Source organism: Gymnoscopelus microlampas (assembly GCF_963454915.1).
Source record: "Gymnoscopelus microlampas genome assembly, chromosome: 21".
Taxonomy (NCBI): domain Eukaryota; kingdom Metazoa; phylum Chordata; class Actinopteri; order Myctophiformes; family Myctophidae; genus Gymnoscopelus; species Gymnoscopelus microlampas.
The window spans coordinates 10,621,749-10,646,653 of NC_139958.1; the positions used below are offsets into that span (position 1 = coordinate 10,621,749).

General features: G+C 41.9%; 2 protein-coding genes across 4 annotated transcripts in view; both read right to left on the reverse strand.

Moving 5' to 3' along the window:
• Positions 1 to 465: 465 nt before the first annotated feature.
• On the reverse strand, positions 466 to 4,269 carry ptcd2 (pentatricopeptide repeat domain 2). Of its 3 annotated transcripts, XM_084046759.1 has the most exons (9): positions 4,146 to 4,269; positions 3,740 to 3,857; positions 3,043 to 3,121; positions 2,830 to 2,921; positions 2,192 to 2,305; positions 2,013 to 2,087; positions 1,805 to 1,918; positions 985 to 1,224; positions 466 to 914 (listed from the first exon to the last, which is right to left on the reverse strand). In XM_084046759.1, the coding sequence occupies exons 2-8, from the start codon at positions 3,797 to 3,799 to the stop codon at positions 1,003 to 1,005; spliced, it is 756 nt and encodes a 251-aa protein (XP_083902885.1). In that variant the 5' UTR covers positions 3,800 to 3,857; positions 4,146 to 4,269; the 3' UTR covers positions 466 to 914; positions 985 to 1,002. The 3 variants fall into 3 exon arrangements, with proteins under 3 accessions (XP_083902885.1, XP_083902884.1, XP_083902886.1); XM_084046758.1 differs by having other exon boundaries at positions 466 to 1,224; XM_084046760.1 differs by lacking the exon at positions 4,146 to 4,269 and having other exon boundaries at positions 466 to 1,224; positions 3,043 to 3,119; positions 3,740 to 3,814.
• Positions 4,270 to 12,089: 7,820 nt separating this feature from the next.
• The window catches only part of map1b (microtubule-associated protein 1B), a 37,584-nt gene continuing 24,768 nt past the window's right edge, over positions 12,090 to 24,905 (reverse strand). Inside the window, exons 4-8 of the mRNA XM_084046136.1 lie at positions 23,658 to 23,798; positions 19,032 to 23,361; positions 18,021 to 18,884; positions 16,560 to 16,798; positions 12,090 to 12,893 (exon numbers count right to left, since the gene is read on the reverse strand). Of these exons, the coding sequence (XP_083902262.1) occupies positions 12,738 to 12,893; positions 16,560 to 16,798; positions 18,021 to 18,884; positions 19,032 to 23,361; positions 23,658 to 23,798 (5,730 nt within the window). The 3' untranslated portion in view covers positions 12,090 to 12,737. The remainder of the gene's footprint in view (positions 12,894 to 16,559; positions 16,799 to 18,020; positions 18,885 to 19,031; positions 23,362 to 23,657; positions 23,799 to 24,905) is intronic.

Sequence of the window (24,905 nt, forward strand, 5' to 3'; positions counted from 1 at the left end):
GAGTATGTTAATACAATATAACTTGTATGTTGTATGTTGGTTGTATGTTGTCTCCCTGCTCTTCTATTGAGACATTTAGATCGTGTCAAAGGTCATGGCTCACCTAGACACAGGATTTGACACACATTTTGACCTGATAGTCAAGATTCAATTTATCCCCTGAGCAAGCAAGTGCAGCTTTAACTAAAGCTGTCAAATAATTGCAGAGTAAAAAGTGCAATATTTACCTCTGAGATGTGGAGTAGAAATATACAGTACCGAAAAATGTACATACTAAAGTAAAAGTACCTCAAAATAGTACTTACTGTAAGTACACCACTGCTAGTAGGACATAAGGTAAAAAAACAACAACTTTAACTACTTCTTTACGGGCAAAACATTTTGGTGCTGGGAAAAGGTCATTATAAAACCAAGAGTGCATCAGTCAGAACAGAGTTTTCCTCCCTCCTTTTTTATTATTAAATATATTATACAAGTTTATTCATTTATTTACAATCTAACACACATTTCCCCCAATCACTTGCTGCCATTATTGTATCATCTTGCAAATTTTTGTGCAGAGTGGATGCCAGCACCTGCTGACCACTTATACAGTAAATAGGTGCATTTCCAAATCTGAGAAAAGGTGTAATGATTTTTAAGGTTTCTGCCTTTGTACAATCGTACATTTAGCAGCACAGCCGATAATACCTTTGAGAGATTGTGCAAACTTATTGTGTGAGGCCAGAAAGAAAATAGATGGGTAATTTCTGCCTAGAGAGGTAGATAGAGTTGGAAAAAAGTCAATTACGGTACTGCTACATCTCAATGATCAACTCTTTTCAGTCCTGTATGCCAGGGGACTCCATGGTTCTAATTGTTAGAGTCAAGCCTCCGTCGAGTGATGGCGTCTTACAAGGGGAAAAATAGACGATCTACAAGCTCACAGCGTGTCGCACTGCGACACGTTGTGAGCTTGTAGATCGGCAATGTTTTGCATAAGACCCAGCAAGCAGCCCCACTTCACTCAGACATAAGACTGGATCGTAATGGCGTCAGAGTCCTTCGACTGATCCTCCTCTCCTCCATTACTGGTTGTGGCTTCCTCTTTGTGGTGGGTGTGTGACACAGCATATAATCCAGACTTTTCCCAGTCACCTGACCAGCCTGTTCGAGCTGGGACACGATCTGCGCCACTCTTTCCATGTGCGGTCCATTCTCACTGCGCAAACGCAGCAGATCCACCTGGATGGAAGACAGAAGTCATCAATTAGCCAGACAGACATTCTTCTCGCCCACCCTGGCCATTCTAGGTAAAAAATCACAGTTAAATGTGACCCAGGTCTTTGACTTTTGGGTGCCATGGGTTTTGGAATACCAGTGCTTGCATGGGCAACTTAAACTTGCATCTTAATCAGTTTTGGGCATCATAGTTGGAGACATTTTAGAAAAATTGAATGAATATTATTATCATCATCATTATTATTGGTTAAAAGATCAATGACCTTTCGGTAGAGTTTTGGGTTGTGTAGTTACCTTGTCGATCAATTTGTTGATTTTACTATTGGGATTCTTAATGTTATACTGTCCATTGTCAGAGTCCACTTTGTTTCCGTTTGTTTATGTGCCAATTCTAAAAGAGTGACTTTGAGAGCTGTTTCACCATGCAATGTAAGTCAATGGGGAGAATATTTGAGAATATTTTTGGATTCTAAAGCAACAGAGCAACTATTGAAGATAACGCGCCAACATTTTGAGTTGTATATCATGGCAAGGCAACTACACAACCTAAACTTCTACCAAACCTCTACCAAGTTTCACTTACAACTTCCTGAGAAAATTCAAGCTTCTTCACAAAAGCTGGACTTTTGGGCGATAAGGCTGCATGCAAGACAGAAACACCGTCTCTCACTGCACCCGACATTGCTGAAATCACCACCTGTTCAAAAACAAACAAAAAACAAACAAAAAGGAGCTATCAATAATGTTGATTACAAATCAACTAATATTACCATTACATGATGCACCCTTACCTTCAGATTTTGACATACTTTGCCCTCTGTACTTATTATCTGTGAATATAGTGATCGTGCCTGTTCAACATCATTCTGGGGAGGAAAGAAAAAAAAAACGGGGGGGGGGACATTTTAGTATTCCATATATACATAATATTTCATGTATATATGAACACCATGAAAGAGGATGGACCCACCTGTCTAAGTGCTAATGCCACAGAAAAAGAATAGGCATGTCTGGGGATAAAGAACCCTTTGGATTGTCCCTCCTCTAGTAGAGTAGAGCAAATTCTATAGGTTTCTGGAGAGTTCTGAGAAAAATGGAAATCAACTCATCAATCAATGGACAAACAAAAGATAATACTTAAACAAAATTATTTCACTGGCTGTTCCCAGATAGGACATGGTGAGGCAGTGTCTCACCATAGTTATTATGCCACACATAGTTGGAACAAATCCATAATGTCATACTTTGTCCCACGGCGGTGTCTATCAGCGATAATAGCCAACCTACAAACTCACAAACGCGCCGCTTCGCACCACGTTTCGCACCACGTTTCGAGCTTGTAGATCTGCTACTTTTAATGCTTTTGTGTGATGCTGTAGTATGATCAAGTAGCGCATTCATTTACGAAAAAACACAAAAAGTTAAAATATGGAGATAAGAGGTTTTCTGCCCGACAGCAACGATATATAAGCATCATAGTTTTTTCAGAAAACTGTTTTAGACTGATTTAGAAGGCATTCGTAGAATCGGCCTCAGGTCTTAAAAGGATCCCAGAAGTAGATGTTACCATTTCAGAAAAAAACAAACAATTGACATTACTTGATTTACCAGTTTATAGCAGGTGGCACAGGCCAACATGTATGTGTCCTTGTTGAATAACACACCTTGGTTCTTCATCTCTTTTACAACATCAAGTGCCCCTGCAATGAATATTGTTCTCTTTATTATACAGTACATAGAATCACATGAAGTATAAATACTGAAGTAATGAAGTACTATTTCTATTATGCACTGTTCAGTGACCGTTAGCCTCTCACTTACTCTCGTAACATTCTTTTGTGAATAACATGTCTATGGCAATGTTGAAGGAGGTTGGGTCGTTGAAGAATCCTTTCATACTCTGTAATTAATAATATATAATAATAATACAAATGTATTTGTATAGCAGTTATCTTAACAAATGTTACACAGTGGTTCAAAGATACATTAAAAGAGAATAAGCAGACTTAATCAAATACAAGTCATAAAAATACAGTATACAGGGAAGCTAAAACCAAAATAATTACAAATCAGGACAGGACATAAACAAAGGTTAGAAAACAGCAATAAATTGTTGCATTATCCAGCATCAGCAAACATTAGCAAGTCATTTGTGACCCTGAGGAAAGTGGTAATACTGTGTGTCTGTGTGTGGGAGGCACGCTCACCTCAGTGTGTACTATGTAAACAAATGGGCCCCTACAATGGATTTTACTGTACATTAAAGCTGCAATCCATAACTTTCATGTCCTATGTGGGATTTAAACCCAGGTTCTACTGTTGGGTTGTAAGAGACAGCACCAGTATAGACTAAATTGCATTTTGACTTTGATGCAATACCAAACATCTAAATAAGATTAGAAAGATTAGACTACTAAAAAAAGAAAAACGTAGCAGACCTGTCGATCTAAAAATGTCTCTGAACGTTTGCACCCATAATAGGGATGCTAGGCTTCACGTGGTTAAAGTTGCGATGTACCTGATCAGTAAGTGTTGCGGCTGCCATCTCCTCAACTCCCAGCTCATAACACAGTCTCATAAAAAGTGGACCAAACTTAAATTCTCCAAATGCCAGGTTCCGGTTCTCTTCATGATACCTGGCAAAGGGAACATAAAGGAAATGTTTGCCCCATAGCAACAAAAGATCCACAGAGAGGCATAGTCTTAAAGTGCCTCCATCCTCATTTTCACAAAGTCAAGAAATCTGAATCTCAAGGTTTACTGTAGTATGATCCATGCCTCTGCTTTTGATATCCCCCCTCTGGTCATTCATTTTATGGCTAGCAGGGTTTCATTTTTTAACAAATCGAACCCTGATTATTATCAACCTGTTAGCAGTACTGGCAGTCTCTCTCTCCATCAGTTTGCAGTGTATGCATACCTACCTATAGATGGCGTCTCTTGCTGTCACAACGTCCTCTGCAGACTGACACAAGTGAAGGAGCAGCTTCAGCTCATCTTTAAGAATCAGCTCATTTTTCTGTAGTTTCTGGTTGATTATCTCAAAATAGTTGCCTGTGAACATAGGTAACATGTCAGCCTTTCTACTTACAGTTCTTATACATTTTATAAGACACATTTTAATTGCAGCGTCCAAAAGTTGCTGGGTTGCAACGAGTCAACTATCTTCATAGAACAGCTAGTTACTGTACCTTTTGATCCGGTGACAAGATGAGCAACAGCAAGTTTCCTTTGTTGAAAGTCTTGTAGTTTGACGACATCTTCTGACAAGAGATGCCGTTTGGCTGGGGAAAAGTTATAGTTAGCCTACAGTAGTTAATGATACGCTGTATGCATAAATACAATAGCTGTGCTACGATGAGTGAAAACTGCAGAAAGCTTGGATACTACTTGTGTTTAAGTCTGGTAGTGGTACTGTGGCCCAGTGGTTCTCAACCTTTTCAGGTCGCGACCCCTCAAAATAATCCTATTTGAACTGGGAAACCCTCCAAAAGTATCATATTTGAACTAGGACCCCCCAAAAAATCATATTTGAACTGGTGACCCCCCAAAAGAATCATGTTTGAACTAGAGACCCCCCAAAAGAATCATATTTGAACTAGAGACCCCCCAAAAGAATTATATTTGAACTGGAGACCCCCATAAATAATCATATTTGAACTGGATACCCCCCACCCTGACAAGCACTTGGAATTGTAGGCATTACATTTAGTATGACTTGGTTCCACAGATAAATAAAATAGCTACAAATATCTACAATGATATTATAGCATCTCTATCTCTGGGACCCCAATTCATATTGTAAAATCAAGGTTAATTTAACTCTGAGAGTGTACAAATGGAACCAAATGGACCCGTTACCATTTGTACACTCTCAGAGTTACAGACCCGTAAGGGTCCATTTGGTTCCTATCCATCATTTAGCTGGGGACCCCCTGGAACCCCCTCAAGTACCCCTGGGGGTCCCCGGACCCCACTTTGAGAACCAATGCTGTAAAGAGAGAAAGTGCAAACACCAGGTTGAAGTTCATCCATGACCATGACAGTCACGTATCAGGGCAATGGCAGGCAGCCCAAAGCTGCTTAAAGTCTCTTGATCCAAAGGCTACTATTAGCCAATCTTCAAATCAAGATGACTAAAGGCTCACATACCTCCCGTACAACGTTCCAGCCAGCTTGGCTGTACAGATCCACGGAAAAGACCTTTAGAATGATGATGTATGAAGGATTTTAGGGCATATCTGCCCACTCTTCCCAACGCCATTGTGCACGACTGAACCATTACGATGAAAACAAGGGGATACTGTTATATTTGTTAAGCATACTGTGTTAGAGATCACGGTATCAAGATCATCAGATATATTAGACACTAAATATATGCATGGAAATCAAATATATAATTCGCTTTTATGGCACACATTAAAAAAATAAATAAGATGAAAGGTAGAGATGCAGTTTTGATCATGTAATAAGCTGTACATTATTGGTTTATTCCAATATGGCAGCGCCCTAGAGCGCATGATTTTTTTTAACCGACGCACCCACCCACCAGACATTTAATTCCCGCTTTTAACCAGCAGGCGGTGCAAATGTATTTTTTGAATTGTATATCAGGCAGCAGCAAGTGTATGAGCATGATTGTGTTTGTCACAGACACAGAGGTGGAATAAGTACTAAAATGTTTTACTTAAGTAAAAGTATCCATACTGCAATGTAGAAATACTCTGTTACAACTAAAAGTCCGGAATTCAAACTTACTTACTTACTTGAGTAAAAGTACACAAGTATTGGTATCAAAAATTCAAAATATACTTAAAGTACAAAAGTAAAAGTACTCATTATGCAGAATGTCCCATTTCACAAGTTTTCAATTGTATAAAAATCTTTTGAAAATAGCTGATCTATGCTCACAATGCGTGGCATCGTGATGCATTGTGAGCTTGTAGATGTCTATTTTCAAATTGCCGAAATGTATATATGCAAATGTACTTTTTGAATTGTATGAGCATGATTGTGTTTGTCATCATAGAATACTTTTATGTTTTTTTTTCTTTTTTTCAAATGTTGTTATATTTTGGACAAAATTGCCAATTTTACATTGAGGTGCCCAGTCTGCCCAGATGTCCCTAGTGCCCAGCCCACCTATGCTGTGTCTGTCCTGATGACCTGATCTGCCATCAAGCCATTTAGATATCATGTTGTGTATCCTGTTTGCCTTGCACTCTATTAATATCTATATTAAAAAGCCTGTCCTATATGTAAAAGCCTGTCTGGCAAGTTTGGCTAGCTTTTAGGAATTTCCCCCATGAAAACATCACAGATGTTGTAGTTTGAACTGTTTGTTGGTTTTCATTGTAAGCTTAAAGAAATGAAGAAGCAGCTATGGACAGGTTCCTCAACTTGGTAGAATATAGCAACTTTTGCCTAGCAGTAAATTACACACCTGAAAGGAGAGCATCGTTATCGACAAAAATATTTCATTTTAAACACAGTGTATAGATATCTCATACAGAATGTCCCTTCTCCTGGCCTATATGAACTATTCATTTCAGGGTACATACATATTTCTTTTTACTGTTTGTTCATTATCTCCTGTTTGCCATTTTGAAATCAGATGTCAGTTTATCTTGTTACCAGAATGTGTTTTTACTTCATACACAACATGCTGACTGGGCGATCTATACTGAGCCATGTATTAGTGTATTCCTCAGCTGTCCTGTCTTCCACAGCTGTGACTGTGCAGTCTGTTCTGTTCTCTCTCTCTCTCTCTCTCTCTCTCTCTCTCTCTCTCTCTCTCTCTCTCTCTCTCTGTGTGTGTGTGTGTGTGTGTGTGTGTGTGTGTGTGTGTGTGTGTGTGTGTGTGTGTGTGTGTGTGTGTGTGTGTGTGTGTATGTGTGTGCGTGCGTGCGTGCGTGCGTGCGTGCGTGTGTGTGTTTCTTCATGTACAGTATGTGTATTTTCCATTGTCCCCCCCTTACAAGTGAAGTCTTTGTCATTTATATACCATATTTCACTGCGGAAAGATGATGTAATCTATACCACTGTTTCCCAAACAGTGGTTTAGATTTTATGAGAAATGTGCAGATACCCTGTATATACACTTACACTTTATGTTGGTTTGTTTACTGTTGAGTGAGAAAACAACGTTGCATAGTTACATTAAGCTAATAATCTGGGGACCTCCCCCCCGCAAAAAAATAATTTGGGAGACCCCCCTGGGGGTCCCGACCCCCAGTTTGGGAACCACGGGCCTACTCCATATCGCACAGCGGGTCCTTGAAATTCAAAAGGTTGAGAATGAATCACTGATGTAAGCCTCCACTATGCTATGAGTTAGAGGTACTGTGCTGTCCAAGAGCACATGGAATGATGGATGGATGCAGGGAGGGTCTCCTCTGTTACCATAGCAACACAAGCTCAACCCATTTAGCTGAGCTTTCCCCATGGTCCATCAGATAAGAGTTTTTGAAATGTTACTTTTTTTTTTATCTTTCTTTCTTTCTTTTATTGCCACATGTATACATGATATACCATTACATTGTGTGAAGTTTTCAAAGGGCCCAGACATCCCATGACAAACAACCTGCAGGTTTTATCTGCATCCTCTTTCATGTATCTCTGTGTGGACGGGGTGTTAGGCATTGCTTGGGGTACATCATCATCATTAATACATGCATGTCCCAACTGAAAATAATAATGTGTGATATAGTTACATATGTCTTTCAACAATATACTGTCCATGTCTTTTCTAATTGTTCAGTTTAGTCTTTATACAAAATTAAATGCTGTTCTCAGGGCTCGGGAGCTGGCCAGATAAATGCCTTGTAACGTCCCTGGTTTGTTTCTGGCTGGAGATCTGTGTTATGTCTTTCAGGAATATTCTTCCTCTTCCTTGGTCTCTTGTCTCTGTTTCCCGTCTAAATAAAGTAAATCTGACTAAATAATCTCTTTCAGTGTCCCAGGGACATCAGTTATCGTTGTTGTGAGAGGTGATATAACTTTATTTATAATTATTAAAACAGTCTTAATTTGGCACAACTGGACCAGTTTTATATCGTTAACCATACTGTTAAGCCCAATTAACTGTATACACCATCGTATGACAGAGCATAAATTAGACATAGTCTAACTGTTGCTTGACATTATCATGTGTATGCCATGACAGCTCTAAATCTGTTCTATTGTTACCTCATGTCTGACTGAGTTGGATGAAATCTAAGGGAGCATTCATTATCATAGCCATGACAAAGTTTTGTGCGTTTTAGGATACCTTCCCTGACAGTAAAGGGCCATTCACACTGAGCACTATAACTATACCACCAACTATATCAAATATTATACAATGGTGAACGATATAGCTATCTAGTTATATTTATAGTAGTGCTCAGTGTGAATGGCACTTAACACCTACTATCCTTTTCCTAATAAACATGGAAAAGTTAACAATAAATTACAACTACCACTCTGTTTATTATAGCAAACAATGCAGTTTTCATGAACTTGTACGTTAGCCAACTGTTACCATAACCATACCTGGTTAATATAATTTGGTGAAAATAGCGAGCTTGTAGATGAGCTATTTTTGGTGACTGATGACTGAACATTGCTAATATCCTAGAGTTCTAGTTTGAGGGAAAAACAAAAGCAAAGACACAAAATAATATTCCATATCAGATTTTTATTGTGGTTGGTTTTGAAGGTTTATTCATTTTTTTTTAGTAGGGGGTCACTTTACATCAAATTTCCCATTAAGGGTAGATGAGGTTTTGCACACAACATCAGAAAAGCACTAAGTCATATTTTCACTTGGAAACTAATCGCTAGAGAGGTTAGATATGAGTTTGGGAAAGGGAAGGGAGGATGCAAGATCACAAGACAAATATACAGTATACCACACACAGCTGCAGACAACCATGGTTAACAATCGCCCAAGAGAAAGAGATAAAGAGTGATTAATAAAGATTTATATAGACAGATTGTTGATAGAAAAGGGAGAGAGAGAGAGACAGCTTGTAGGTGTGTTATTGATTTGACGTACATGCTATAGAGATTCTATCGCAGGAAAACTGGTATATGGCAAAAAACCTGATCAAGGCTTTCCAACCAATCTCTCTCAGCGCTGAGAACAACTGTTATTGGTCCTCAACACTGCAAGCGTGGCTGGAATCCCTTGATCCTATTTCTGCTCTAGAGGATAATTCCATGTCAGTACAGGTGATATTTTGCTCAGAACTCCTTCTCAACAGAAGGCAGAAACCTGATATCGATAAATGAAATACATGGCCAGTTCTACGAGTAAACTGACCAGTGCATAGTACCAGAACCTGCAACAACTTTTTGTTAACTGCTTGCGTTTGTCGGTTTGGCTGAAGGTGCTGCAAGTGGCTGGCCTGCTAAAGTCGATCTGTGGGCCCTCTGCATTGTCACCCGTTTGCGTCACGTTGGTTTTAAAGTGTATTCTCTCTTCAATACAAAGCAGTCAGTCAGTCAGTCTTGCTTCTTCTGTTCTACTGGTTTTCTGAATGCTTAATTTACTCTCCATCGTTCCAATCGTTTCTGCATGCCGAAAACAGCCGATCTGCAAGATCACCACACATTGCACCGCAGCGCAATGTGAGCTTGTAGATCATCTATTTTCGGCACACGGCACCATCGCATGACAAAGTATAACTCAAGCTTTAGAGGCTTTCCAGATATATAAGAATGTTAAGGGAGAGACAGAATAAAATGGACGATATTACTAGCAGACTGCTTGTACTTTTAACTAATACAATGCCATGGACAACAATAGCTGGAATTAGCACACAACGCTGCAGTACAGCTCGTGGTTGCTGAAATGCTCCGTATACTTAGTCAAGTTACTTAGTCAATGCTTAATATAGTTTCTCAAGCCTATAATTGTGGAGTCCACATGGCAATTCTGAGCAAATTTGATTTCCTTTAAAAAAAAAAAAAAAAAGAAGAGAAGAGAGAAGAAGCAATCCAGCATCACATTGCTCATGCGCATTTCTTCCAACCATTCACCCTGCCACAAAGCTATTTATAATTATAGTACAGTGCTTTAGAAAACAAGAAGCCATAGTAAAATATTCTGCTTGGGAAAATGCTAGTGGCCTCATAGCTCGGCAATTATACACAAAAAACATGGTGTTAAAAAGATCAGATCTGGCACATGGCTACACAGTTGAAAAGGAGTGTTCATTTAACTCTGAAAGTGTAAAAATGAGCCTGTTGTTCGTGGGAGGGAAGCCAGTCGAGGAGGGGCCATCACTGTCACTGCACCAAAGACTCCTACAGGCTGCATGGGGCAGTGCCAGTCAGCACAGGGCATGTTGAGGTGGGTGGTTCCCAAACAATGGGTCGGGACCCAGTTTCGGGTCACACAACCATATTTAAAAAAGGAAATGTAATAATTTTAAAGAGTTTCCCTAAAAAAGATTTTTTTTTCAGAAATTAGAAGAAAAAAAATCTGACATTTATTCTAACAAAGAATGAATTAAATAAAGTGCATAAATAAAAATTAAAAATCGACTAAAATGGATGAAAGGGGGGGGGTTAATTGGCAACTCAAAAACATTTTATTGAATAAAATTAAACCTGTAAGGATCCATTTGTACACTTTCAGAGATAAATCAACATTTTCTTTCCTGTGTAATTGCGAGTTCTGAAACAACTCTGAAGCAACAAATTAAAACAAAACTAGAAAGTTATCTTCTACAGTATAAGTTTGTTTTAAATCAAGCCTAACCTTTGGAAATAATAAATACATTTCACAGATGTGATACAGGCAAATCCTACCCTCATAGCTACAAGCTATCTCGGTATCGGAGCATAATAAATTAACATATTAATCAACAGTCATACACTATAAAAAAAGACCAGAAACAACATAACACACACACACACACGCGCACACACACACACACACACACACACACACACACACACACGCGCACACACGCACACACGCACACACGCACACACACACACACACACACACACACACACACACACACACACACACACACACACACACACACACACACAGACAAATAAATAAAAACAACATAAGGAACAACTGTTTCCCATAAGAAAGCACATTGCCTTGCACATAATATAAAGTCAGACAGCCATAATGTTTCATGATAATAAGTTAAAGTATCCCATCGATTTAATTTAATTTCCCACCGCTCAACCATACGTGTACATCCCGCTGGCATTCATAATATTAAGCATGGCATCTCTTACATGGTGCTTCGTTTATTACGTTCTAATTAGATCTAAGCGTACGTACGTGACTGCTATACTGCCTGCTAGATTAAGTGCATCAACTCTTTTTACATTCATTTAGACTCTAAGGCAATAACAGATAAACAGGTTAGTTGTGATCCTTTGGTGTGAATATAAAGGATTATCCAAACATATTTACGGTGTTTATTATTATATATTTTAGTTTTGGAGGTCAGATTCATTGTTGTTTACACACTAACAAACATTTTGATATTCATTCCATAGAGTCATGTCCAGTCTACGTGGGAATAGATGGAAGTAACTCGATTTAGGGCCTTAAGTTAAGTGTGCCAGCGCTAGTATAACCAGATCAGTGTTAGCAATACAAGATTATGAGGCCAGGATCATGTTTTAGTTTTCATTTAGTCTCCCCCCCCAATACAATCCATTTACATCCAAAACATCTGATTCCACCATCAGGAGATGGTCTTATTTAATTCTCTTCTGATGTCTTTATCATCGTATTATATAGTTAATTCATAGGCCAAACTAAAGAGAATAGGCTGTCCTCATTCAAGTTTATCTATTTGTATACTTTGCTCTCAAATAGTATAATTTTTCTAAGCATATACGTTTATCACATGTCCCTTCTAGTTTTGCATTATGCTGTATGAATCATAATTAACATCAGGAATAACGGTCCACTGTCACCTGTTCTTTGCAGTGGTTCTCAAAGTAGGGTCCAAGGACCCTCTGGTGGTCCTTGAGGGGGTTCCAGATGGACCTTTACAGGTCCGTAACTCTGAGAGTGGACAAATGGTGTTTTGCCGCCCCATACCTTCTTCTGATTGGTTGAAATGAAAGAACAGGAACTGGCTGTTTCTACCCCTTTTTTTTTTCGCCGACAAAGTACAGTTTTTATCCGCGACGGAGGTGTGCCGCCTGAAGCCGACTTGAGCCAAGCGAGTCGCCGTGCCGAACGTTGCGAAGTCTGCTTCAGCCGACTCAACGCCGTTCGAGCTATGTCCCGATAGGAACAGAATCATAAATCATGTTTTAGGGGTGAGCGTTCAGCAAACAACTGCCAATCAAGGGGACTACTAGCCAATCACAGCGCGTATTTTCCGGGACTTGTCAAAACACCGTCGTAGATTTGTATACACGCCTCTCAAGAGTTTATGGGGGTCTGTCTGTACACTCTCAAGAGTTTATGGGGGTCCTTGCAATTAAACCGTTTTGAGAACCACTGGGGTTTAAAGGGATCCCTTAACGCATGGACAGAGTTCTTACAGCTCTATCTTACACGCTGGGAAGGACTCGTCCTGCATCACCACGGTGCTGCTGCTGGCCAGCACCATGATGTTCAGCTCCTGCTGCTTGTCGTGGGTCTCCTGGTACCACTCTCTCATCACGTCAGAGTCGTGGGTTGGAATGAGGGTCACCTGTGTGCGAGGGAGAGGGTGGTGGAAAACACACACAGGTGTAAGTGAAACATATTTTTTTTCATGATATGATTTAGGGCCAAAATGATTAAGTCCAATGAATGTTTATTCATTCGAGTTACTGACAAAACAGTGGCGGAAAAAGTATTCAAATGTTTTACTTAAGTAAACTAGGGGTGTGCCGATACACTCATTTCACGAAACGATACGATACGATATTTGGCTCACAACTTCGATACGATTTCGATACGATACGATACGCACTTTTTTTATTATGAAAATATATGGAGGAGAAAAAAAGAAAATGCAAACAAATAATTCTGTTTTTGCATTATTCAGACATGCAAACTTGTAGCTTTTCAGCTCCAATAGCCGTTTTGAATCCAAATAGTATGACACCTGACCCGAAAAAAAAACATGTTGTCACTCTTTTCACTTCGGGGCCGTTTGCATGCCTGATTATTATGATTGTAAAAAAAAAAAAAAAAAAACAATTTTTTTTTCAAAAACGATATTTTTTTCTTCCCAAAACGATACATATCGTCGCGAAAACGTATCGCGATATATCGCGGGACGATATATCGGCACACCCCTAAAGTAAACGTATCAATACTGCAATGTGGAAATACTTTGTTACAAGTAAAAAGGCCTGTGTTCAAAATGTTACTTGAGTGAAAGTACAAAAGTATTGGCATCAAAATATACTTAAAGTAAAAAAAAGTAAATGTACAAAAAGGTTTGAAAATAGCAGATCTACAAGCTCACAACGCGTCGCATTGCGACGCGTTGTGAGCTTGTAGATCGGCTATTTTCAAATAGCCTATGTATAAAATAGGGCTGAAGTGTATGTTTTATAATATAATCCTTTATATCTGCAAAGTAGCAATTAACTAAAGCTTTCAAGTAATTGAAGTGCAGTAAAAGGACAATATTTGCCTCTGAGATGTAGTGGAGTAGAAGTAAAAGTACAGACAATTGGAAATACTCCAGTAAAGTAAAAGAACCTCAAAATTGTACTTAAGTACAGTGCTTGAGCACATGTACTTAGTTACTCTGTACATTTTACACCACTGCTGACAAAGATATTTGTACTGCAATGTCGTTCCTACGACACGCCTCGCTACTCGGGGGGATCAGGCTTTTGCGGTCCGGTCCCCTGGGCTCTGGAAGGCCCTCCCTGAGGATCTGAGGCTAGCACAATCTGTGCTTCCTGTGTGTTAAGTGTTTCTCTTAGGTCTATCTGCCTTTAATTGGCACCTCTACTGCTGTATACCGTTTATGCTGTTGACAATGTGTTGTTTATTGCTTGGTTGTCTGCTGTTTTTAACATGTCTCTAAAGCACTTTGTAGCATTGTTTAGAAAAGTGATATACAAATAATTCATTATCATTATCATTATAAATGATGATGTGCTTTCACATGCATGTGCTACCGTACATTCTTGCTAACGTACACATTTTTTAATAAAAAATAAAACTGTTCATCGTTATCCACCTACACTGAACATTCTGTGCATCTCAAAATGAATGCCAAAACTTAACACTAAATTAAATTCAGAGCGCTGCTTTTACTTTTACATTGTGCTCCATTCCTGGCAATTAACACATCAATAACTGTCAATAACCGGACGATCGTGTACATTTTAAATTGTGGGAAGACAAATTCATGATCAAGATTAAAATTCAATTGATTGTGCAGCCCTAAAATTATGTATAAAGAATAGGTTGTGGCTCCTGAACTGGCATCGGCACACACGCTCTGAATCCATGTTTGAGGTCACACAGTGTCATTGGCTAATCCGCCTCCCAGATCTTTACTCTGACCTTAACCGCAGCAACCCATACCTAAACATACCATCTCTAACCCAATGCCTAAAACACAACAATTTAACTTTATACCTAAACTTAATATCTCTAACCTAATGCCTAAACATAACCTTTTATAACCTTACGTTATACCTAAACGGAACGATCTCTAACCTAATGCCTAAACACAATCATTATTTAACCTCACACCAAAACTCAACCGTCTCTAACCTTACTGCATAAACAAGACCTTTATTGGCCTATACTGGGGGTGCCTGGTGGCTCAGCCAGAAAGTGCACAGACCATTATGCTCCTTGTGAGCATGATTTTTCATTCTTAAATTCCTCTCTCTGCCCTTGATTTACTCTCTTTACACTGAACTATCAGAAATAAAGCATACAAGGTTTTCCTTGCAGCTGTCGCTAAGTGCTTGCTCATGGGTGAATTGTTGGGTTCCTGTAAGAGTGCTTATGGTCTTGGCCTGTTCTGTATGTGACTTGAGGCAACTTGCTTTGATATCATTTGGCACTATATCATTTAAAAATGACATGACAATACTTTTTAAACGTATACCCAGTCAATGTTGGTAAACAAATAATTGGTCTATTTACAGAAAACCCCAGATTTGCTGTGAAAGCCTGAGTGTTCAAACTGGGGTATTTTTGGGGATAGAAGAGAGGTAGGGGAGACCAAAAACACACAAAAAAGGAGAAAAAGTTCAAATTCATGGTGTAGTCCCTTTAAGATGACCGCCAATAATCAGCTGATGTAAAGGTGTACCGACTGTGAAAGGTCATTGGTACAATGTCCAAATGTTACAGTTACATCCCAGAGTGCACCATAGACCTGTTTTACTGATTGTTTTGTTTGCCCCACAAATAAACCTCTTTGAAATACCAAAAAAAAAACAAAACGTATACCTAGACCTAATTTAATGTTACTGTACATCACATGACTCCAAAAACAGCTCTGCTTGGCACTGGCTGTTTTGTGCAGTGAATCGTGGATATGGTTCTGCCAGTTCAGAAGCCACTAAATAAAGTTTTATCACAGCGTGACATATTAGATCACATCACATCACATCATATTGGCAAACATTTTTTTTAGGATAAAGGAATAATATTTCATGTAACCGAAACACCATGGGAGATGGCAAGATGTTTTATCACACCATCACGTCATGGAAGTGATAATATGGATTTTCCCGACATCAAGAAAAACCCATAAACAGTGAAACTGAAAACTCAGCCAACAATAGTCTGCCTAAATTATTCAGATGAAACTCTATCATCATGATGAAACTCTATAACGCCAAAACAAATCTGCCGTTATGCTTTGTGAATAAACCATAGACTATTTTGTGTAATTTTACATTCAAAATAACAACAAAAATGGAAGCAGACAAAATGTGTTTCGGTCCTTTTACTTCTACTCCACTACATCACAGAGCCAAATATTGTACTTTTACTCCACTACAATTATTTGAAAAAAGTTACCAGTTATTTTGTAGATTTTGATTATTATAACAAAACCACTTTAGCCCTATATACATTTCGTCCTTTGAAAATAGCCGATCTACAAGCTCACAATGCGTTGCGATGCGACGCATTGTGAGCTGTAGATCTGCTATTTTCAAAAGATTTTCATGCATTTTATACATTTGAAATCTTTGTGAAATGGGACATTCTGCATAATGAGTACTTTCTACTTTTGGTACTTTAAGTACATTTTGATCAAGCACATTTTGAATTCCAGACTTACTTGTAACAGAGTATTTCTACATTGCAGTATTGATACTTTTACTTAAGTCAAAAAAAATTGTACTTTTTCCGCCACTGCTGGCTTATCTGGCTTACTTACCTGTGTGTTGTTTCCCCACTGGGCCTTTCCTTCCAGCAGAGCGTCCAGGACGGCCTTGCTGGGCTCCTGCGCGGTCTGGTCGTTGCCACTGACCACGTAGTAGGAGGACCGCACCCGCTTGAAGAACTCTGCGTCCACATTTTTGGCGCTGCAGTGATTGGGGATGTAAACCAGGTCCATGTACATAGGAGGGCAGTTGGGCACGGACGCACCGCCGGATGCCTTTCCACTGCCTGAACCTAAGGCACAAAGAAATACAAAAATAATAACATAATGGAATTGTTTAACCCATTTAGACCTGAGGCCGATTCTGTCTTCTGAACAGCTTTCTGAGAATACTTATGTTGCTGTTGCTGCTTAAACCTTTTCCTGTCAAGGACCCCCAAGTTATAATGTATTTGACCCACCATCTGAAAATATTTTGTTCCAGGGACCCCCAGAAGCGAAGATTTCAGTAAAACATGTCTGCTTTAAAAATATATATATATATATTCAAAGATTTGCACAAATGTTCATGATTTTTTTTAAATAGCAGATCTACAAGCTCATAGCGCGGCACAAACTGACACGCTATGGGCTTGTATATCTGCTAGTTTTGAATAGCCAAAGTATAAAATAATGGTTAAAGTGGTTCAAATCTAAAATCACACAGATTCTTTCCCGGTTTTTAATGGGTTAATGCACTGGTTCTCAACATCGGATCGGGGAACACCAGGGGTCCAAATGGATCCCTTACGGGTCTGTGACTCTGAGGGTGTACAAATGGAAGCAAATGGTCCATTTGGTTCCATTTGTACACTCTCAAGAGTTATTAACACTGAGGATTTTACAGTATAGATTGGGGTTACAGTTATAGTTTAGGTCAGTGATTCTCAACCTTTATACCGTAATTGCAATGACCCTCAGTTTGATATGCCAAGGACCACCATTTGATAACATTTTCATCTCCGGGACCCGAATCTACACGGTAAATCCTCAGTGTTAATTTAACTCTGAGAGTGTACAAATGGAACCAAATGGACCCATATGGGTCCATTTGGTTCCATTTGTACACTCTCAGAGTTACAGTACCCTACATTGAGAAGCAGCGATTTTAATGTATTTTATAGCAGTGGTTCTCAAACTTCTTCACATCAAGGACCCCCAAAATGATATATATTTGGCCTCGGACCCCATCTCAAAATATGTTGTTCCAGGGACCCCCCAGAAGCCATGGTTTGAGTTACAAATGTTTGCTCATGATTTTTCAAAACTAGCAGATCTACAAGCTTGGTACGTGCTTGTAGATGTGCTAGTTTTGAATAGCCAAAGTATAAAATATGGTTAAAATGATTGTGAAGCTATATTAACACATTTCGCTGGGGACCCCCTGGTATCCTCCCCCCCCCCCCCCACTTTGAGAACCAATGTTTAACAGAAATCTATTCATAATCATGAAACTTCATTGGACGCAAAGCTCACCCGAAGTGGCACTCTTCACACCCCTGGAGGCGGAGGTATTGGTCGCGTTCTTTGCGTCTTTCCCTTCTCCCACGCTTTTCTTCGGGGAGGAGGCGGTCTTCGAATCCTTGACTTTGGACAGTCCCCCCTTTCTGGCCGGCGAGGAGGCCTTCTTGGTGAGCTTCTTCTTCTTGGTGAGCTTCTCCGCTGCGTCGGCTTTGGCGTCCTGGTTCTTCTCCTCGGCCTTCAGGGCCTCCGGGTCCACCATGCAGGCGTCGGGCTGGGCCGCGGGCGGGGCGGGGTCCCTGGCCGCCATGGGAGGAGGATCCGGATGCCTGTAGGTCAGGGTTCTGTCCGTGGGGAGGGTCTCGGAGTCGTCCTCGGAGTCGATGTTGGCGTCGGCGGTGATGGAGGGGCACTCCTCCGTCCCCGGGGGAACGTCGGAGTCCGTCTGGGTGGGCGCCGACTCGCTGATGGAGGTGGGCGGGGTCTCGTCGCACTGCTTGGCGGGCAGCTTGCCCCCGGGAGGCGGGGGTCCTCCCGCGGACTTGGTCAGAAGCTTCTCTTCGTCCAAAGGATTCTCCGCGTTCATGAAGTACTCCAGCGGGCTGGGGTTGATGAAAGACGGGGATAGCTCTGTCTTAGGATGACGGTACTCACACGAGGAGACCAGACAGAGGTCCACGTCTGTCCTAGACTGGGGAGAGGGGCTTTTCTTGGATGAGTCCGGGTGCCTGGAGTCTGGTAGATTGGAGGATAAAGGCAGATATGATGGGGATGGAATATTACGGCCGGTAGGGGATTTGGCCTGAATAGGAGAACCCTCACATTTAAAAGGATTAGTCTCCCGTGCTGGGGAAAGTGCCTCTCCGTTAGATGGGGAAGGTGAATGGGAGAAACCTTTTGGAGGTGAGGGTGACTTATCGTATTTTTGCTGTGGGTCAGATGTATTTGCATTATCCTCAACAGACAGCAGTGTTGGGCTGGCCTCAGTTTTATCTTGGGGACCTCCTAACACTGGTGATGCGTCACCGGAACGTGAAGGGGATGACATTTTTGGAGGTGAGGGTGACTTATCATATTTCTGCTGTGTGTCAAATTTCTTTGAATAATCCTCCACAGATAACAAGGTTGGGCTTGCATCGGTTTTAGCTTGGGGACCGCCTACCACCGGTGATGAGTCAGTGGAGACAGGGGAGTGGGTCATGGAGGCCATTTTAGGTGTGACTGGAGACTTCTCTGCCAGCTGCGCTGCGCCGGGTGACATCGCTGCCATGTGGCAGGGCGTGGTAACAGAGGGAGTGGACTGGGATCCATCGGAAGGGGATGCAGAGGCTGCACGGCCTGAGTCGCTCTCTTTAAATAGAATTGAACTATGCAGGGCAGCTGGTGTTTTAATTTCGCTTCCGTCTGAGGGGCTGTAGTCCACTTCAGTGGGGCCGTTCTCAGTAGCACGTATGCTGGTTCCCAGAGACGGGTGCTCTGGCGACTGCTTACTGAAGTCAAGAGCTAAGGAATGGTCAGGGGACTCCTGTCCAAACTCTAGGGACATGGTTGATTGCTCTGGGGATTTTGTGTCCTGGCTCTCTGGCCTGTTTTTTGTCTTTGGTGAGATATCTGGGGAGATGGACATGGGCCTGGGGCTGTCCTCTTTGGATGGGGACCCCTCAACCTCATGGAAGGTGGTCGGGGTCTGAGCCACAGAGACAGAAAAGGAGTCATCCACCTCTGTTGAGTGAGGAGAGCCCACCTCGGCATGTAGGGAACGGGAATCTGTTGCGGGCTCTGGGAAGGAGTTGGTAGCCAGAGAGACAGTGGATGCTGCTGAGGCTAGATGTGAGAATGTGTCCTCTGCTACTGCCTCCTCCAATGGGGTGCCTGACTTGTCGGATGTGGTGCCCTCTGATATTGACATTTTACTTTCTTCTTTGAAACCGGCAAAAGGATTTGTGTCTGGTTCATGCTTTGTTACTGATGCAGAGGACAAAACCAAATTACCGTTTTCTCCATTCGTCTTGTGATCGAAATCAAAAGGTGACCCTTCTTTCTTTGTTGGGGATTCTGCACAAGGTACAGTGGGGCTTTTGGGAGGGGACCCCATCTTCGCCCTAGGGAAGAGAGGCCCATCTACCGGGCTCACTCTGCTCGAATGGTCCTCTTTATCACTTGTGACCTCTACAATTGTGGGACCTTCATTTCCCTCTGTCACAGATGGCATAGCCCCAGCTTTCTCTTCCACTGGGGATTGATAGTAGGGCGTGTGACCAGAGGATCGGGGTGAGTTTCCCCCGTCTAATGCCCTGTCAATTGGGCTGTGGGGGGAATCGGCTGATACCATGGCTGCTCCTGCCAGTGTTGTGCACAGTTCTATTGGTGCAGCAAAAAGTGACGGAGCCTCAAAAGTCCTCTTGTGATCTCCTGAGGGAGAACGAACAAGGGGTGTCGTGGTGGAAAAGGAGCTGAGTCTGGTTGTGTCATGGACATTTGTTTTAGATGTCTCCTGATCGAACTCCAGGTCCCCCACTGTCTCGCCTGGCCCTGGGGGAAACGCCTTGCAGAATTTATCCTCCTCTAGTGACGAAGGGGGAGATATTGTGGAAGCAGAGTGCTGGTAGTCCCCGCCCTCTGTGAGAGCACTTTTTGAGTGGTCTGACTCAGGACCATCCTGGAGTGGAGAGAGACGCTTCCGCATGTCAAACTCCCTGACAAGGTCCTGGGAGGGAGAGTCAGTGTCATCATTGGTGGTTTCATCACTAATGTCCTTGGGAGTCAACATCTCATCCATCGGTGTAGGCACGCTGGAGATCTCCATAGTGGAATGGGTAGTAGCGGTGAACTCTTCAGGTGGCTCGTCTCGATTCTCATCATCCGAGGCAGTTTCACCCTCAAAGCCAACTGGGAACATTTCATCATGAATAGATGCAGCTGGAGAAACAGGTGAGGACACTTTCAATGCGGTCGATACCATCAGAGCATTTGTCTCTATCTCCCTTTCATCAATGGTCTTATCAGCTGTGTGTTCATTAGCCTTGTTATCAATGTCTGCACCTGCTTCTTCATCATGTTCAGATTTGACCTCAATGCCCCTTTGTACCTCCTCTTTATCTTCAATGTTGGCAGGTTTATGTTTGTCTAGCTCTATTTTCTGCATCTCATAAACCTCTTCTGACTCGCCCTTTGCCTTCTGTGGCTCATAAACCTCTTCAGTCTCTCCCTTTTCTTCATAATCGCCTCCCTCTAATGTCTCCTCCAGTCCAGTGCCCTCATCCTCAAACTTTTCACTTCCACTTCCGCTCAGTTTTGCCTTCTCTGGTTCATCTGGAGTCTCCTCGCCTTCTCCTTCAGCCTCTGTGGTTGTTATTCCCTCGTCCACAGACTCTCCCGCCTCAGGTGACTCTTTGGTCTGCATTATTTCTTCACAGATCATCTCAGTTTCTTGCTGCGGGGTTTGTTGCACTGTGGCCTCATCCTCCACCAACTCCTCAGCCCTGAGCTCCTCAAAGTCCTTGGTGAGATCTTCTGGTGAGGACATGAGAGATCTCTCTGCTTCTAGAGCCACAGCAACAGCACCTGCAACAGCACCTGCGACAGCACTTGCGCCGGCTGCCAATTTAACTTCATTCACCTTTGTGTCCTTCTTTGTTACTTTTGACTTGACCTTTTCTCTTAATTTCGAAGGACTTCCGGTATCTTTTTTTGAGGCATCATCCTTTTTCAAAGGCTTTGGTTTTGGTGCCATTTTCCTCTCCTCTCCAACAGTCTTTTTTATGTTAGAGGTCTTTTTCACTTCTTTCTTCTCTTCCTTCTTTTCCTTCATCGGAGAGTCTTTTTTGACATCCCTTTTGATGTCCTTTTTAATGTCTTCTTTCTTCACTCTCTCATCCTTTTTGATTTCCTTTTTGGGTGTAAGCTTTTCATCTTTCTTTGTTACTTCATTTTTCTTTTCCACTGATTTTTTGGGTTCCTTCTTAGTAACATTGTCCTTTTGAATCTTGGGTTTGATGTCAGACTTCTTTTTCTCTGGAGTCTCATTTTGTGAAGCTTGCTCCACTTTCGTCTTGGTTTCCTTTTCTGATGCCTTTGCCTTTTTAATTGGGGCCTTTTCTTTTTTCTCTACCTTTTGAGTTTTTTCTTGGGATAATTCTGCATCCGTCTTTGCCTTTTCCGGGACTTCCTCCTTTGATTCCTTTCTGAAGCTTTTGCTCGGTGATGCCTTGGGGGTAGACTTGAGGCTCTCCTTGCTGTCTGTTCTCTGTTTCAGCTTAACCTGCTTAAGGCCCGCAGGGGCCGGGGCCATATTGGGAGACATGGACTTCTGAGTGACGACTGCCTGCTTCAAGAAGTCCAGGTGCTTTAGCTTTTCCAAACCTTCGAGGACGTGATGTTGCGTGGCATTTCCAGGAAAGAGAACACGCACTACCTTCTCCGAGGGGTTCGCAGGGTGCCACACAATGAGAGAGGAGATGGACGCCAAGAACGAGACGGGGAACTCTGATTCTTTTCCATTTGGCAGCAGAATGGAGGCTTTGTCCTCGTCACTGCCCGTCCACTGTTTCATAAAGTGCTGCAGCTCCTTGCTGTTCTTTGATGGATTAAGCACGTACATCTCTAGTTTTCCTACACCCATTTTCTGGAAAAGTATGATAGGCTCTATCGTGTTTCCAACGGGTCTTTGTAAAGACTCTATCCTTAGATTTAGCTTGGTGAGGAACTGCTGCGTGAACGCCGCCTCCTCAACATTCCTCCGCACCCTGTAGTTAGGGTCAGGGCTACTCAGGCTTTCAGGGAGGTTCACAAACACAACTCCGATGTCTGGCGAAATCTGGTTCTTCACCCAGTCACCGTTGACTCCGTTGGAGCCCTGCGACTGCTCCTCCTCCAGCTCTGCAATCTTCCTCAGCAACATGCTGTTGATGCCCGGCAGGTTGTCGTCGCCGATGTGGGTCAAGAGGATGGAATCCACCCGGTCCAGGTGTCTCACCAGCTTCCAGAAGCATGACTTCCTGTCCGAGCCGCCGTTAATCAGCATGTTGAACCCGTTCACCGCAAAGAGAGCGGAGTCACCGCGGCCACCGGGGAAAATATAGCAGCATGGCTTTGACAGCTTAAGAAAACCGCCGGAGGTGGGTGGTTCTAGCATGTCAAATGGGGATGGGATCTCCACCGATTCTGATAGGTACTCCGTAAACTCAGAGAGGCCCTCCATTTCTGGGAGTATGAGAGTGGAGTTAAGTTTCATGTTGATGAAATCCTGCAGGTTGTGTTTGTCCAAGTTAGAGTTTTTCCAGTCGCCTTGTTCAGGGCAGGAGAGGGTAAGATTAGCCTTGTTCGCTGGATGAATGGTGCTGAGCAATTCACCAATCTAGGAATGGGTAAAAATGCAATATCAAGTTTATGTTTAATGGCAAAATACAGCAACCAGTAACAACATGTAATAAATACAACGTCTAATGCTGGGTAACAATTGTGAGAATGTGTTGAACATTGAAGCCTGATTTATACATCGTCGCACGCTAGTGTTGTGCGAGGAAAATAGCAGATCTACAAGCTCACATGTCGCATCGCGACGTGTTGTGCATTTGTATATCGGCTGTTTTTCAGTGCGTGACACCGTCGTACGACGGACTATAAATTAAAGCACAAGAAATCACGACTCACCTCTTGGTCGGTGAAAATGTCTATGAAGTTGAAGAAAGAAAAGGATCCAGACTGAAGAATGAGCTCCCCGGTGTTTTCAAAGCATTGTCCAGAGAGGACCAGCAGCTTGTGTCTGGCAGTGTCTGAGATCATCAAACGAGCCTTGAAATTAAAAGAGAACAAAAGCCCATTTATTATTAAAGCCTGTGCTCTGGTATGTTAGTTACAGTTAACAACGAGCGGTCAACAGATCGGGACAATAAGACATTCAGACACAACAAAGGATATCATTTTCTAATGTTAGTTACAACTAATGTATATGGAGAATACATACTATTTGTTTGTCTGGGACCAATCAGTCTCTGGGACTGTCTGGACTAATCTTACAGAAATGTCTTGTGCACACTGTCAGTAGGCCAAGGAAGTACCTTCATACTTCTTGTATTGTTTTTCCACGTATTAATTCAATGCATTGGAAGTCAATAGCGGTCGGAACAAGCTGAAACCTTGGAGTCATACAGATACGTCATAGATCAGTGGTTCTCAACCAGTGGTCCGGGGACCACTGCAGTGGTCCTTGGGGGGGTACCAGGGGTCCCCAGCAAAATTAGTGAACGTAGCGTCACAATCATTTTAACAACTTAGCTTTGGCTATTCAAAAATAGCAGATATACAAGGCAAGCTCATAGCGAGATCTGCTATTTTTGAAAAATCTTGAAAATGTGTGCATATATATATTTATAAAATTTTTAACTCAAATCTTGGGTTGTCCTTGGCACAAAACATTTTCAGATGGGGGTCTGCGGCCAAATATATATCAATTTAGGGGTCCCTGGCATTAAAAAGGCTGAACACCACTGACGTACATCACAGACTGGCCTCACGAAATCCAAGATCAACCGGGAAGTCACACCGTTATTACATTTTAACTGTCTCTCATTAAATATGCATTTAAAATATCCCCACATTCACTTCAGTCAAGTCCATTAGTTAATTATAGCTGAGTCACTCCGTCTCCTCTGAACCCCTTTCGTCTCTCTCTCTCCGTTTCTTTCTCTCTCGCCCTCTATTGCTGATGTTCATTCTCCCAGCAATTTCATCCACTTCAATGTCATCTAGTCTGTTCCGGGCTGCTGGCCAGGTCAAACCTGCAGCGCTGTGAGCTGTTATATATGCACAGCTTGACCGCAGATACAGCTGGGTTGGTGTTAAAGCAAAATGGTGACAGGCGCGGGTAACAAAGAAAATGAAAACCCCAACCCAATCTCT

Bases quoted from the DNA above. Each gene is read 5' to 3' on its own strand.
- ptcd2 (XM_084046759.1), bottom strand. From the start codon at position 3,799: ATGAGACTGTGTTATGAGCTGGGAGTTGAGGAGATGGCAGCCGCAACA. The intron at 1,919-2,012 runs GTAAGGGTGCAT...GTTTTTGAACAG, and splicing joins AAGTATGTCAAAATCTGAAG to GTGGTGATTTCAGCAATGTC. The intron at 1,225-1,804 runs GTAAGTGAAACT...TCTTCCATCCAG, and splicing joins TTGAATTTTCTCAGGAAGTT to GTGGATCTGCTGCGTTTGCG.